The sequence below is a fragment of the Bos javanicus genome, chromosome 14 (assembly GCF_032452875.1).
Source record: "Bos javanicus breed banteng chromosome 14, ARS-OSU_banteng_1.0, whole genome shotgun sequence".
Lineage (NCBI taxonomy): Eukaryota > Metazoa > Chordata > Mammalia > Artiodactyla > Bovidae > Bos > Bos javanicus.
In genome coordinates this window covers 30,974,830-30,991,603 of record NC_083881.1, presented here as the reverse complement: position 1 = coordinate 30,991,603, position 16,774 = coordinate 30,974,830, and the positions used below count along the sequence as shown (strand labels likewise).

Here is a 16,774-nt window from a genome sequence, read left to right as displayed (position 1 = left end):
TATAGTTTTAATCAGCACTGACTTTTATATGCCAGCAAGTAGAAAGCATATTCATTGTGATTCCAGATTTTAGTACGGACTGAAAATAGTTTTTCTAATTTGCAACTTTGAAGTTGCCTGTTTTTGACGTGCATCTCTTGGAACATACTTTACAGTGTTTTGTATTAAGATGCTTCTTGATAATATCAAACAAACAAGATATAATCTTCAATATGTGTATTTGTGAAAATGTGTGGATTAATTAGGCTTTGTTTTCTATTAGACATTCCATGTGATAATGGCCTTAATAGAAAAAAAAAAGAAACTTAAGGAATTTAATTAGATATGTAGAGAGATTTCTGTGCTTCAAAATTATTTTTATTCTCCCTTTGAAAATGTTTTCTTGTCTACTGTATTAGAACACAAATTCAGTAAATTGGAAAAAGTAATAATATTTTAAATATAGGAAAAGGGAACATTTAGGTTTTATGCTGTCTAAAGAAATCTTTCAGTGGAAGTGGGTTTTGGTTATCAGGTATGAAAAGTATTGTCTGAGATTTGGTTGATGAGAACAACTATGAATATTAAATCAGGATAAATGATAATGATTCTAGCTAAGTTAAACAGGCTGTGCTAGGAAGAAAAAAAGTTTGTATTTAAATGACAATTTTGAAAGTTTAATATCCTGGTATTTTTTACATTTAGGAAAGTGTTTTTCTTGATCTGGGGCCGAGTCAGGGGACACTATATTTAGAGTGACTGGGAACTAATACAAAATTACTAAATAGAATAACCTCAGGGCTTGAAATAGTATTATGAGGCAACTGGTGATGTCTTTAAATCATTTCAGATGGTATTAATAAAAATGACATTTGTTAATTGTAGTAGATGAGATAAATACCATGGGAAAAGTAATTTTTATTTTGAAACTACAAATACCATGGGCAAATAGGGATACCTGAAGTATACTTAAAGTTAATTTCAGATTTATTAAGAAACTGCAAATAAATAACCATGATTAGAGGGTCCACATTTATAGATAATATATTCAGGTTTAAGCATATTTAAAATTTTTGATAATAGTGTAATTTTGTAATTTAATAGGAAAATATAATTAACTAAAAGAATTGCTATTTTGCATTAAAAAGGGGGAAAGTTACTAATTATTTTTTTTAGACTTGCTATCTAAAATCCACTGTCATAAAGATCTGGTTGAATAAGGAGATTGGTGATTTTAGAGGGACATTACTGCACCCAGTATGACAGATTCTATACTCATATAAAGTATTTATTCTAGACAATTATGTGGTATAATGATTGCCATTTTTCTGAGTATTCATTATATTCCACTGTTGTAGATGTGCTAGATGTATTCCTGGTAATCCTTGTATTAACTCTGGAAATTAATTGCTAGGTATTCAGAATCAGATGTATGCGATTACAAAAAATCTATCGTTTTGCCAGTGGGCCTAGTAAGCTCCCTCTTTGAATCTTTTTCCTGCCTGAAAACTAAGTTGAAATGCATATGGTGTGGAAGTTATCTCCAAAAAGTGATTGTAAACTCAGAAGGTGGCTATGCTAGTGAAATAAGATTGCTTTAATTTCTTTTATTTATAGGACTCTTTAAAATAGATGGAACTTGTTTTGAAACAATGCTGGAAAGTTATTTTTTCACCTTAACTCGAGACTTAACATTTTGCTGTTGTAAATATCTACTACATTCTAGTGATTTTTAATTTTAATAGTCATAGGTACTGTTTATTGGAGTGCTTCCAATTGACTGAGCAATATGTTCTCTAAGATATGGTAGCTATTAGCCACATTTAATTCAAAATTTAAAAATTCAGCTCCTCAGTTGCAGTAGCCACATTGTTGCTGCTCTTATGGCTGGTGGTGCCCATGTTGAGCAGCCTCCAATGCAGAACATTTTCATCACCTCAGAGGGTTCTTTGGACCATGCTGTACACTTTACATCCTGTTGCTTCTTGGTTTTTTCCTATTTTTTTTAAGTATAGCTCTGTATAAGCTTAACGTGTACAGCATCTTGATTTTACTTACTTATTGTTAAGTTTAGTGAACATCCATTGTCTAATATAGAAACCAAAAGAAAACAAAAAGACAAAGGAAAAAAACCTTTTTTTCCTAATGATGGAAGCTCTTAGAATCTGCCATTCTTAACAGTTCTCAGATTATGTTTTGTTTCTTAATCATGGGTCTTCAAGATCTCACTTCTTGTTTTTCGTTATGAGACACTAGAAAACTAGGCTAAAAAGATAAGTAAATTGGCCAGTGTACATCTCTAGCGAGATCAAGGAAAATGGCACAGTCCCTGAATTCAAAGGATTTACTTTGCAGTGGGGAAACAGTGTGATAAAATAAGTCACACAGTTTTATGGGAGTTCATAGAAGATTGAGATTTAGGTAGTCAGAAGGGTTCCCTGGAAGAATTCCTATTTGAGCTTAGTCTTGAAAGACAGGCGGTGAATATATATTAGCAAAAGAGATGAACTTGGACATTATTATAAACAGAACAGTTAATAGTGTATAATAGGATGGAGTACTTCCCAGTATTTGAACTGTATCTTCAATGAGGAATAGGAATTTTTCCTGGTCAGTAGGTTGAGCCTTCTAGATAAAGAGAATGCTCCCTTTTTCTAGCGTAAAAGACCGAAACTCAGCAGAAACTGCAGGTACTACAGTTGGGTATTCCGTATTCCCTGGGAAGAGGGCTTGTGTTGGGAGATGAAGTTTGAAAGGTAGAGAAAAGTCAGATTCTAGGAGTTTGGACCTTATTTTGTAGTATATATATACTAGTTTTATCTCACCATGACTTTATAGGTTTAAAAAAAAAATGTGAGTTAGACAAAAGAAATATAGTCAACATGAGGTTTAATTTTAAAAAATTTGGGGTCAATTTTAAGGAAAGATGGTATATTTGCTACTATATTTTTAGCTGAAATGTTGCAAAGTATATTGTCCTAGAAAAATTCATACTTAAAAATCCACATTTTTGCCTAGGTTGGGAATGAAAAGTAATGTTCAGATTTCTTCTGTATTTTCAGCAACCTGGAAGCTTTTCTAGCTGGCCTGGTAGTTTCCTCATGGATGACAGCATGTCTAATACTCTAAATAGCCTCGAGGAGCACGCTAGTGAGTTTTACAGTATGGATGAAAATCAGACTGTGTCTGCTCAGCAGAACTCACCTACAAAGTTCCTGGCCGTGGAGGCAAACGCTGTGCTGTCCTCTCTACAGACCATCCCAGAATTTGCAGAAACTCTCGAACTTATTGAATCTGTAAGTTTGAAATTGTGAAATTATCAAAAAGCTCAATTTTACATATGTGGTTTCATATTCAGAAACAGTTTAATGGATACTCACCAATTTTATATTGCACATTACCTTGTTAATGGTTAATTCTGTTCTGATATTTTGCAGTGGTTTTTGGCAAAAAAAATATATGTATGTATTTATTATACAAGTTGAGATAGTTGGAAAGTAGAGAAAATTAAAGAAGAAAATGAAAACCCTCCATAAATCTAGAGTTAATTTGATGTATTTCCTTTCAGGCTCTGTTCTATACATATAAAACATACGCATGCATGTATTTTTAAACTCAGATGTGCACTAATGCTTGTGAATTTTTTTCCCACATTATACCGTGATCATGTCCCTGTTTTCTTAACTTGTTTTTAAACTTGAATATAAATGGTTTGATGGTATTCTATCATATAAATGTAGCAAATTTTATTTACCAAACGTACTGTTATTATTGGATATTTATCTGGTGTTGTTCTTTCAGTATTACAAATTAAAGAATATGTGTAAAAAGCTTTGTGCAAAACCATGATTATGTCCTTAGATTAAATTGAATTTTTGAATCACAGTGTGTGACCACTTTGAAGATACTCCATATGTGTTTGTGTGTGTGTGTGTGTGTGTGTGTGTGTCAGTCACTTAGTCGTCTCTGACTCTTTGCGACCGCATGGCCTGTAACCCTCTAGGCTCCTCTGTCCATGGGATTCTCCAGGCAAGAATACTGGAGTGGGTTGCCGTTTCGTTCTCCAGGGTATCTTTCTGACCCGGGGATCTGACCCAGGTCTCCTGCATTTCAGACAAATTCTTTACCATCTGAGCCACCAGGGAAGCCATACATATTACCAAATGATTATGTAGATGTAGAATAGAGAGTAAAGTTTTCTGATAGAATAGAATGTGGAATTTTATGACAAACTATACTGTTTTATGAAAATAATGTAATTTGTTCCTTTCATTTGAAGTAGTTTGGTAATAAGCTTCAGCTACTGAATTAGATGAAGTGTTATTTTGAAATGTTCCAAATTGGAGTTGTAGTAAAACCATAATCTGTTCCTCTCAGATGGTCTTGCTTAAAAAAAAAGAGGAACCAAGGAAAGCCTATTTCTATGGATAAAAATGGGTAGTTAATTAACTCTGGAAATCATCATCCTATGTTCAAGACTAGACGTAACCAGGTTATAATATTAATAACTTTAGTTAAGAATTTAATCTGTTGCAGGATCCTGTAGCATGGAGTGATGTTACTAGCTTCGATCTTTCTGATGCTGCTGCTTCGCCTGTCAAGTCCACCCCAGTTAAACTAATGCGAATTCAGCACAACGAAGGTGCCATGGAATGTCAGTTTAACGTCAGTCTTGTACTCGAAGGGAAAAGAAACGGTTGTAATGGGGCAGACGGCGAGGCTGTTCCTTTGACCTCCCCAAGTGTGGCTAAGTTTAGCACTCCACCAACCATCCTCAGAAAGAAGAGAAGAATGCGAGTGGGCCAGTCCCCGGGCAGCGAGCTTGGTGACAGCTCATTCAACGACGGTGGTCACACAGCACTAAAGCACACACCGGTGAAAACACTACCATTTTCTCCTTCACAGGTAGTCGTGTCGTTTTTGTTCATGTTTTCAACTGTTGATGAGCTCGATTGAATTAGATCTTGGATATCCATACTAGCATTTAGTTCATTGCTTTAGTAACACATCAAAATGTATACTGTAATCAGATGTATATAGGAGAGTGCTGAGCTGGGATAAATCAGAAAAGCATCCCGGGAAGTGAAGTAGTTGCATTTTATCTTACAGTGTTTAGAGCTGAAAGGGATGTCTTAGATACGTAGTTCCACGTGTTTGTAGAACTCATCGGGAAGTAGGCCCAGAAAGGAAAAATGCCTTGCCCACAGTTATCTAATGGCAGAACTGAGACAGAGAGCCAGTTTCCTGACTGACTATTCAAGAAGTACCAGGTATATATTCCTAGACAACTGCTTCTTAGAAGAATTTCATGTGTCAGAAGGTCATCTAGGGATGTCAGGAATTAACCTGCTTTCTCCTGTAGTTATATCTTTAAGCAGCAGATACTTATATCGGGGCAAACTGTTTCTTTGATTTTATAATACTGTCTGTCTTAATGAACACCATATTCCAGGCTGTATGCTAAATGCTTTTCTTATAGTATCTTAGTTAATGCTCTTTCAAAAAAACCTCTGGAGGTAGTTAGAATGAAATTCAGAAGTTAAGCAATTTGTCCAAGATCAGTAAGAAAGAGATGAAGCTGGTATTTGCTTAAAGTATATTGACAGAGGTGAAAAAGTTTTATGGAAGAAGAAGGAAGTTTAATGGCCAAGTAAACTTGGAGGCTGTTGGGATATTATTGGAGGTATATTTTGATGCTGGGAAGATGAATATCTGGCAGTAACTACACAGCCACTGTTTTCTCTGAAAATTTACCACCCACCCCCAGTGCACCCTCAGAAGTTACAAAGTGTCCTGAGGAAAGTGAACCTGGGTTGAGCATACTAGCAGTTTTGTTTTTGGAGTTTTGCATACCTGCAATTTTTGTTGAGTAAATTCTAAGATGAAAAGTGGCTGAGAAGCTGAGGCATGATTATAAAGACCATGTGATGTGCTGAGGTGTGCTAAGTCACTTCAGTTGTGTCTGACTCTGTGCCCCGTGGACTGTAGTATACCAGGCTGCTCTGTCGATGGGATTCTCCAGGCAAGAATACTGAAGTGGGTTGCCATTTCCTCCCCCAGGGGATCTTCCCAACCCAAGGATTGAACCCAAGTCTTCTGCATCCCCTGCATTGGCAGGTGGGTTCTTTACGACTGGAGCCACCTGGGAAGCCCATAAAGAATGTATATTCCATAGCAAAGAACTTGGATTTTATACTGTGACTTGCAGGCATCAGAAGTGATAGAGCTAGAACTCATTTCAGTTATAAGTAGCCTTAAAGCAGTTTCTACTTTTTCTTATGATTGCTTCTAATCTGTTGGTTCCAAAAAAAATTAGTATTTCACAATTGTATGTAAGTTAAAATCCAATGTGTAAATTGTGTCATTTGGAAAATGGACTCTATGATACCAGTTTTGGCTGCTCAAAGCTTCTGAACTGTGTTCTAAATAGGCACATTTGCCACACAGCTGTATTTCTTATTAGTTAAACTTATTCTGGGGCTTCCCTGGTAGCTCAGCTAGTAAAGAGTCTGCCTGCAATGCAGGAGATCCCAGTCCAATTCCTGGGTCGGGAAGATCCTCTGGAGAAGGGATAAGCTACCCACTCCAGTATTCTTGGGCTTTCCTGGTGGCTCAGACAGTAAAGCATCTGCCTGCTCATCTGCCTGGGGACACCTGGTTTTGATCCCTGAGTTGGGAAGATCCCCTGGAGGAGGGCATGGCAACCCACTCTAGTATTCTTACCTGGAGAATCCCCATGGACAGAGGAGCCTGGCAGGCTATAGTCCATGGGGTCGCAAAGAGTCGAACACAACTGAGCGACTAAGCACAGCACAGCACAAACTTACTCTGAATTCTATATGTTCTTATAGAAAGGAGCATTTAAGATCATTTATTAATAAAATCATAAAACTTTTTTTCAGTTATACCATTGTACAAAACTTACCTTTAGCAAAGCAGCTAGTTATGGCTTCTATAGATTCTCATTTGATAAGATACACTGTTTGGAAATTTTTTACTGTGTTTTGTTACTTTTGGATTTTTGTTAAATGGCTATTTTTGGAATACCTGTTAGGTGTTAAACAACTGTTCTAAGAGCTGGGGAGGCAGCAATGAACAAAATAAAATTTCCTGCCCTCTTGGAACTTTATTTTTATTGAGTGGAATGTAAATATATTATTATTGGTATCTTTTCCTGAAAGGAGTGGAGAAATAACTTGAAAATTTAATCAGTTTCATATTTGTGTAGGATTTTGACATTTTAGAAATTGTCTCTACACTCTCTTTTTTAGTTTTTCAACACATGTCCTGGAAATGAACAAATTAATATAGAAAATCCTTCATTCACATCAACCCCTATTTGTGGGCAGAAGGTTCTCATTACAACTCCTCTTCATAAGGAAACAACCCCCAAAGATCAAAAGGAAAATGTAGGGTAAGTAGATACTAAATAATTGTGTTGAAGAAAATGGGAAGCAGTTTCAAAAGTAGATTACCTTTTTGTCCATTTATATATATTATCATAATCCTATTCATATGAGATTTAGAATTAAAAAAAATCATAACCTTGAATTTTATCCCTAGGAGACTAGAAATCAGCTAAAGGTAGTATAGAAGTTTGATCTTAAGCAAATAACATTTTTAGTACTTATTTCTACATCAATCTTTTTTCTGTTGTAAGATGATTGGAATAAGAATAGTTTAAGCAGGCAAATTTTAAAAGTCTTGGAATATTTAAAGCATGTATATATACAAGAAAAATTCAGTGTGTGCTTTTATGATGGCTTTGTCTTCCTTAACTTACATGAAATCAAATTTTGACTATAATACAAATATCTGAATAATTGGACAGGTTTAGAACACCTACTATTAGAAGATCTATATTGGGTACCACACCAAGGACTCCTACTCCTTTTAAGAATGCGCTTGCTGCTCAGGAGAAAAAATATGGACCTCTTAAAATTGTGGTGTGTATACTCCTTTTATTTTTAAAAATGTTCCTAATTTTAATAAGACAAAAATTTTGATATTTTTATCCTTGATTTTTAACATTTAAAAAAGATGTTCAATGAACTGGATTAAAACGACTTACCTCCTATAAGTTTGAATTTGTGTTAATCTTTTTCCTTGTAAATAAACCCTTGCTTGGCTTGTTTTGAATTCACACTTTCTTTATGTCATCCAGAGAAAGCAAATCAAGTGTCAGTAGAACTCATTTCTTAATACTAAAACCTACCTTTAGTAGTTTCAGTAGCAGTTACCTACAGTATAATAAAATAATTTTAATATTTTGATATACATAAGCACCGGAGAAGGAAATGGCAACCTACACCAGTATTCTTGCTTGGGAAATCCCATGGACAGAGGAGCCTGGTGGGCTACATAGTCCATGGGGTCACAAGGAGTCAGACACAACTTAACGATTTAAACAACAACAAAATTACATAAGCACGTTCCTAGTAATATTTATGAAACTGATCACGATACCTCTTTAAGGCTCAGTTTCCTCTTCTATTCAGTGGATATTACAAAACACCCCAGCAGGTTATTTATGAAGGTAGATAATAGAAATAAAGGGGCTGGTATTAAGATTCAAGTAGTATGTGCTTAGTTGCTGCTATTACTACTTTAATAATGATGGGTAACAGTAGTAGTATGTGAATAGAGGTGGCAGGTGTTATCTGTACTTATATATATATTGTCAATGTACATATATATATTGTCAATGTTGAAGTACCTTAGGTGAGCCATGAGCATTCTGATTCTAGGCAGATTTCTGACAAATTAGGTACATTAGAAATAAAATATGATTTTTAAAACGGTCATTTCTAGGGTACTTTAGTTATGTAAATCAGTTAATAAATTCTGGTTTACTTGATCTAATCAGTTTTCTATGAAAAAGCATGTATCAAAAAAGAAAAAAGAAAAAAAAGAAAAAGCATGTATCGCACTCAAATGTTCTAGTCTTTTCCTTATTTTGAAATACTCTTTTAGAGGGTACGTAGTAGGATTGATCAAGTCTTCTGCCACTTAGCTCCATATACTGCCATAAGAAAAAAAAAATTAGCATTCTCTAAACTTCTTAGTTTTTATGCATATACATAATAATAGTGGGATCACATTATGTACTTTTTGGTAACCTTTTAAAATTTATAAATTGCATTCATGTAAATAAATTACCTTGCATTTATCTCATAACTTTTAATGTTTTTGTACTGTTCCATTGTATGGACTTACCTAGTTGATTTAACTAGTTTGTTTCAGCATTTTGTTACTCATTTTAAAAAAAAATCATGAATTTGACAAATACTGACTGAGTGCCTCATGGGTGCCAGCTGCTGGGCTAGTCTTTTGGGGATGTAATGTTAAACATGTCAGGTGTGGTTCCTGCCTTTATAAGGGTGTGTGGCCTAATTGAGAATTCTAAAAATAAGCAATAATTTGAAAACATTTGAAAAATTCTAACAGTTCCTCAGAGTCATTTTGCCAACAGATACTTTGAATAAAAAGTGTTATTTTAATAATAATGCATAAGAAATTAGGTTTCAGGTATCTAAAATCCCTATCAGTTTGTTCATGTTTGGGAAGAATTTATCTATTGCCAAAATAGGTCATTTTCATAAAAAATTTAAGATAAAAGGAAAGTATAGATTTTGTAAGTAAAATTTCTAAAATATCTGCAGGCTCATTTGCAGCAAGCTGACTTTGCATTCCTCCAGTTGTTTACTGAACACCTGCTGTGTGCTAACCATTCAGCTTTCTTATGTATCTTACTTGAATCAGATGTACTTCTTAGACTTTGGCTTTCTAGGACACTTGTATTCTTTTTTTAACTGAAGTATAGTCGATTTACAATGTCAAGTTAGTTTCTGATGTACAGCAAAGTGATTTAGTTACATATATATACACATTCTTTTCCATTATGGTTTATTACAGGATATTGAATAATATTATAGTTCCATGTGCTATACCGTGTTTTTTATCCGTTCTATATATAATAGTTTGCATCTGCCAACCCCAGATTCCCAGTCTTTGCATCTCCAACCCCTCTTCCTCCATGGCAACCACAGGTCTGTTATCTTTGTCTGTGAGTCTGTTTCTGATTCATACATAAGTTCACTTGTGTCATATTTTAGATTCCATATGGAAGTGATATCAGACGGTATTTGCCTTTCTCTGTCTGACTTGACTTAGTATGATAATCTCTTAAGTCCATCAGTGTTCTGTATACGATGTTTTCTTTCTTTCTTTTTTAATGGCTGAGTAGTATTCCATTATATATGCACCACGTCTTAGGGCACTTGCATTCTTATAGGCGAAAGAACAGATTCCAGATTCCTTTTTAAGAACACATAACCTGTGTTCTTTGTGAAGCATAATCCTTAAAACAAGAGCTCTTAGAGAAACACACAGAAATACTCACATAATTCCTGCATGTCTCAGGCTATACATGAGAACACTTGAAACATTCTGTTTCCATTTTAAAGTTTTTGTAAGTACTGTGAAATCTTGTTTATGTATGGATGCTATTCTCTCTAACTTTGTTGACTGGGAACGTAAGCTGCTGGTCATTACATGCTGCCAGTTTGTTCTTTGGTTTAGTGGAGCTTTGATTACTTTTTTTTTTTAAACAGGTCTTGGTTATGGTAGATCTTAAGACCTATGGTAGGTCTTAATATAATTTACATTTTTTTCTGAGTTATATAGTGTGCTTAGTTATTTGAGGGCTTCCCTGGTGGCTCAGATGGTAAAGAATCTGCCTGCAATGCTGGAGACTTGGGTTTGATCCCTGGGTTGGGAACATCCCCTGGAGAAGGGAACAGCTACCCACTCTAGTATTCTTGCCTGGAGAATTCTATGGACTGTATAGTCCATGGGGTCTCAGAGAGTTAGACATGACTGAGTGACTTTCTGTAGTTACTTGATAGAAAGATAAATGAATAATATTTTGAGACTATTTCATCATTCAGCCCACATTCAAGTTTGTTTGTTTGTTTTTTTGTATTCTCCCTTCCCACACTCCAGTACACACATAGACAGCCACAGACACACATGCACACACACGTGCTTCCTGAACACTGTGACTCAGCTCTGAGCTTAAGGCTAGGTGTGGAGAGATATATACAGAAGAAAAAGCTCTTAAACAGCTTACACATGTAGTGGTAAGACAAACATGCAAACTAGTAATTACACACTGTATAATAACTACAATAAAAATAGGATAAGGAGAGCTACTGTTGTCCAAATTTATTCTGTGTTTCCTATTTTTATGTAAAAATAGGAAAGTAATATCGCCTATATTGCATTCTTATAGGCGAAAGAACAGATTCCAGATTCCTTTTTAAGAACACATAACCTGGGTTCTCTGTGAAACATAATCCTTGAAACAAGAGCTCTTAGAGCAACACACAGAAATACTCACATAATTCCTGCTTTTACTCACATACTCAAATACTCACATAATTCCTACATAATTCATGTAGTGGTAAGACAAACATCTCTCCACACCTAGCCTTAAGCTTAGAGCTGAGTCACAGTGTTCAGGAAGCATGTGTGTGCATGTGTGTCTGTGGCTGTCTATGTGTGTACTGGAGTGTGGGAAGGGAGAATACAAAAAAAAAAAACAAAACTAACTTGAATGTGGGCTGAATGATGAAATAGTCTCAAAATATTATTGCATTTTTATATGCCTATATTGCATTCTTATAGGTGAAAAATAGGGAATATGAAAATAGGAAGTAATATGGGTTCCCCCAAAGGAAGACTTTTATTTAGTGCTTTGCCATGAAGGAAGTGGCACACTTCATTCAGTGCTTACAATGTGCAATATTATTTTTGCCATTCAATGGATTAGTTAATTTATTCAACTTATATCTTTAGGGGCTGGGAGAAAATTATGCCAATAATGAAAAAGTATAAGGGTTTTTATATATGGGGAGAAAAAAGGAAGTGCTATAAAAGGCTTTTTAAAACTCCTTTTAAAAATAATTTAGTCACAGCCACTTGCCTTCTTGGAAGAAGATATTCGAGAAGTTTTAAAAGAAGAAACTGGAACAGACATATTCCTCAAAGAGGAAGATGAACCTGCTTACAAAAGCTGCAAGCAAGAGGTGATCTTTTAGTATTGTTGTTGATAAAAGTCTTTATCATGTTCCAGTGACTTGGCCATAATGTCCCTATTGTAAATTATTCATTCTAGCATACTGCTTCTGTCAAGAAGGTCAGAAAATCACTAATCTTAGATAATTGGGAAAAAGAAGAACCAGGTACTCAACTGTTAAATGAAGACCTTTCAGACTTGCAGGTTTGTAAAGGATTTTCCTTATATTAAGATGGTTGCTTTAAGCTCTAGTGGTTCTTGTGCTTTACTCATTGTGTGGTTAATTCATTAGAGATCATAGAGGGTTTCCATTGGTGGTGTTCAGCCTAATTCAGAGAGAAACAGTTAACTGTAGAGAATATTTCATTCACATTCTTGCTTTTTATATTTGTTTTGTTTTGAGAGAAGTTAGCTCTCTTACGTATGATGTCAAAGAGTGGTAGTCCTCAAAGCTTGAAATTTCAGTATTTATCTTTGGTTCACCTCTTAAATATTTATTTTTGCTACATTGCTAGAAATTTCATCGGAGCAAAAGCTTTCTTGGAGGGACATGCACAGGATTTCCACTACCACTTACTCCATAGTCCTTCTGTTTGTCTCCATTTTTCAATTAGTTATTTTATTTTCCTCTTTCTTTTTTCTCTTAGTCAGAAAATATATTTACAACATCTTTATTAATGATACCATTATTGGAAATACATGACAATAGGTGCAACTTGACTCCTGAAAAACAAGATATAAATTCAACCAACAAAACATATACACTTAATAAAAAGAAACCAAACCCTAACACTTCCAAAGTTGTCACATTGGAAAAGAATCTTCAGGTATGAATTTATAAATTTCTTTCAGTGACTTTTGTTGTTGTGTATTCAGTTATCACGTTGGACCTACTGATCACAAATCATACTTTTTCTTTTAAATTCAAAATTGACTATACCAGTAACTAGACATTCACCATTGTTTTGTCACTCAAACTAGATTTGGGTTTCTGAGAGACTCACTCATCAGGGCACATATAAAGTAAACACCTGGAATTATAACTGGGGACTCTCCTGGTGATTTCTTAAGCACTATTTCATTCTTAAACTAAAAATTCCTAAATCTATTTCTGGCACCTCTTCTTCTGTAATAAATAATTGTAGCCTGAATTACAACTTTTAAAGGGTAAGTGGTTGGAAGCAGTTTCAACTTGATTTTGTTGATATAATGGTTTCCAGTGAACTTTCTGGCTCATAGTGTAAAATAAAATGGTTTTTTTCAGATACTGTGCAGCCATTATGTCGCTGCAAATGAAAGCTGGAAATTTTTTTACTGTACTTAAGAATTTAACCTAGAGAATTTGAGAGGTCACTGAGGAAAAAGTTATCTTCTTTACGCTACAATGACCGCAGGACTAGCGTTCCTGACATTCAAGCATTCCTTGAAAACATCTCTGGCAGTCAGACGTGTGGCGCCTCCTCTCCTTATTGAGCCGCTGCTCTTCACAGAGCCGTGCAGCACAATCTCTGAATTCATTTAAAGTGATCTGATTTACCAGTGTTTAACACAGAACTTTTCAGGAAAATTTATTACATAGGAGGTCATATCTATACAGTAGTAACCTTGATAATAGAGGAAAACAAATGTAAACTTGACTTTGTGTTATTTTTCCTAATTTGCAAGACATAAAGCATTCGCGGTTCATTTTTTGACATTATATCCTCTTTATATCTTTTGCAAAACTTTGAAGCAGTAAAGATTGATATTTCTGTGCTCAGACTGATTTTGTAAAGCAACTATATACTCCAATTTAAAAATAAACCAGAGTTGATTTGAGGGGCAGTTGTGGAAATAGAACTTTAAACTTCCTTCACAGGCCTATATATGGCGAAAACATTGACTAACAATTGATCATAAACAGTATATGATTTTGAAACATTGTTATTTAAAAAGAATCACAATGCCATTGTCAAAAACATTTTATAGTAATTACTTATCAAATATCCAATCAATTAATTGATTTTTTAAAAGTCTTAATTGTGAAGTAGAATGGATAGTTTTCTTAGCGGTTTTCACATCACTATTAATATTTCCTTCCTAGTCAACTTGTGAATGGGAAACAGTGGTTTATGGGAAAACAGAAGACCAACTTATCATGACTGAACAAGCAAGAAGATATTTGAGTACTTATACAGCTACAGGCAGCACTTCAAGAGCTCTCATACTGTGATTGTTACTAAGATTGATGAAATGCCCCCACTCCCTTACTAGATTCTATACTAAGTTAAGCTGCAATGAAATTTTTTTGTTGATTGTTTTTAAAGTTTTAAAACAGCCCTAAAACGGTTTGTATCCTTTGTCATATTGGGCAACCAGAAAGCTAGGCACTTAAGTAAGGAGTAGGCAATTTCATAATTTATTTTTTTAAGACATGAGATTTTTAAAAATTGTTTTTAAAGAACAAGATGGGGAAATCATATTAGAATGTTCAAGGATATTCTGAAAGTAAATTCTCACATCTTTTCTTCAGAAGATATATGTTGCTACTCTCCTGATGCTGCAGTTTTGTTATAGATAGGTCTTATGAGTATGTGTGATTTCTGAAATTAGTCTCTATACAGAAAGCACACATGGCCTTATGAAGTACTTTTGCCTATCTGCTGATTTACTTAGGCTACCATTTACAGAGAAACACAGTGGGAAGGCATTTAAAAGAATAAAAGTTGCACTACTAATTTTTGGTATTTTTAAAAAAACAGTAAAATTAACTACAGTGTTAAATGTATTTATTTGAGCGTAGTCCTCAAAACAAAAGGCATTGCAAAAATGTTTTTTCCTTATTGGTAAAGAGTCAGTATTTTCTCCATAAATCTCAGAAGAGCTGAGAGTTTTGTTGAATGTATTGTACAGTATGTAGGAGCAGGAAAACTTTGTAAATTGGAAAGAAATCTGTTTTTATAATTTATTTTCATTTTTAAAGCTTAAATGTAGATATTTAAACCTATACAGGGTGTCTAGAAGCCAATGTTGTTTCCTGTTATTACAGATAACATAGTAAAGAACAATTTTGACTTTTAATATGAAACAGTAGTAAGTTATAGCTGCAAAGAATTCAGTATCTATACTGTATGTCACATCTACCTAAATATTGCACTATGTCCTTTAAATCATGTTGGTTATAAAGTAGTTCTAAAAATGTACTAAATAATAATTTAATATTTTCTTTTTAAATTATATGGGGGGTCATATAAATTAATCTGGTGATTTGTATATTTGTTTGAAATTTTTGCATTTTGTTTAAAAAAATAATATGGTACTTTGGTCCCTAAAAACAGTCTGCACTTAGAAGTTTATTATATTTACTCAATGTTTAAGAAGTAGAGAACATTATCTTTTATTTATAAAAATATTTGTCCTTTTATAAATGTTTTGTGTTTCTCTACAGGTTACAACAGTTGCTTCAGTTGCCTGTTTTAGGTGTTTGCACTTACTTTATTTCTTCTTGAAAGAATGTCTTTATTTGCTTTTGTGTAGAGATTTTATGTAATTTTTTGAAACATATAATGGTATGCTGTCAACTTAAACACTGACAGGTAAATAGAATTGTACACTGTAGTTGTAATTATTTGTAATTGACACACTCTCTCCCTCTCCACTCCTGAAGTATGCTGCTATAGAAAATAGCAGAGTCGGCTTGCTGCTATGAGAGAAGGAAAGAGCGACCACCACTTGCACTGTGTGAAAACATAAAAAGTATGATGATGGCAAGTTCTCAAGTTAACTTAATGGAATCAACCATTACCAGGCAAATTCTTGCAAATACCAAAATGCTCTGCCTTAAAACAAAAACAGCTTAAGATTCTCTGTTGATGGAAATGGAAATACGAAGTATTTTAATGCCTAGCTTTTGAACAGTAGACCTAAAAGGATTTTAAGCTATTTAAATCTACTTGCTCATTTTTGCATATTATATGTAGTGAGAAGTGAAGAAAATGTGTGGTACTAAGATTATGCCTTGTTGATAACAAATAGATGAACCAATTTGAATCTTCCTAGCATGTTTGTTAAGTATGTTGATTGCTTCCTAATTAATGAACTTCTCACAGAAATTTCACTTTGTAAAACCAATGATTGTAGCAAAATCATACTGGATCATTTCAATTTCAGTTACCTTGAACTAATAGCACATAATGGTTCCCTTTTATCTTTTCTTTTTTTTTAATGTAGCCCTTGGCTGGTTTGGATGTACATAGTCTCCAATTACCAAAGTATAATATCTTGGAAGAGCTATATTTTTTTAAAGCATAGTTTTTTTTGAGCATTAAATTATCCCACATGTAATATATTGCAGATAAGCTTGGGATTTTTGGACATAGTACATATTTCGGTTGGTATTGGTTGAATCCTCCAGTTAACTGCTTTGTTGCTTTTTGCAAGAAGATTTTTTCATCTTAAACATGTCAGGCATCTTAAATCACCTTTTATACTGTTGTGTTCAATTTGAATTTCTTTCAGTATGTTAAAAATGCCAGACATAACATGTAGCAGCCATACTTGCATGGAAACTGACTACACATATAATACTGCATTTTGTTGTAAGGTTTTCGCATTAATACAGCCATTACCCTGACTAAATTGAGTTTTTTGATGTATGGGAAAAAACTTTCCATTGTAAGAGAATCTTGCATACAATGTTGACTGTTAACATCCAAAATAAAGCGTCTGTGTACAAGC

General features: G+C 34.2%; 1 protein-coding gene across 2 annotated transcripts in view; it reads left to right on the top strand.

The window, feature by feature from the left end:
• MYBL1 (MYB proto-oncogene like 1) overlaps positions 1-16,774 on the top strand; it is a 44,920-nt gene extending 28,146 nt beyond the window's left edge. Inside the window, exons 9-16 of one of the 2 annotated variants that reach the window (XM_061438884.1) lie at positions 3,042-3,275; positions 4,516-4,884; positions 7,251-7,393; positions 7,811-7,925; positions 11,952-12,068; positions 12,158-12,262; positions 12,706-12,885; positions 14,142-16,774. In XM_061438884.1, the coding sequence (XP_061294868.1) occupies positions 3,042-3,275; positions 4,516-4,884; positions 7,251-7,393; positions 7,811-7,925; positions 11,952-12,068; positions 12,158-12,262; positions 12,706-12,885; positions 14,142-14,270 (1,392 nt within the window). In that variant the 3' untranslated portion in view covers positions 14,271-16,774. The remainder of the gene's footprint in view (positions 1-3,041; positions 3,276-4,515; positions 4,885-7,250; positions 7,394-7,810; positions 7,926-11,951; positions 12,069-12,157; positions 12,263-12,705; positions 12,886-14,141) is intronic. The other variant, XM_061438885.1, reaches the window with a different exon arrangement.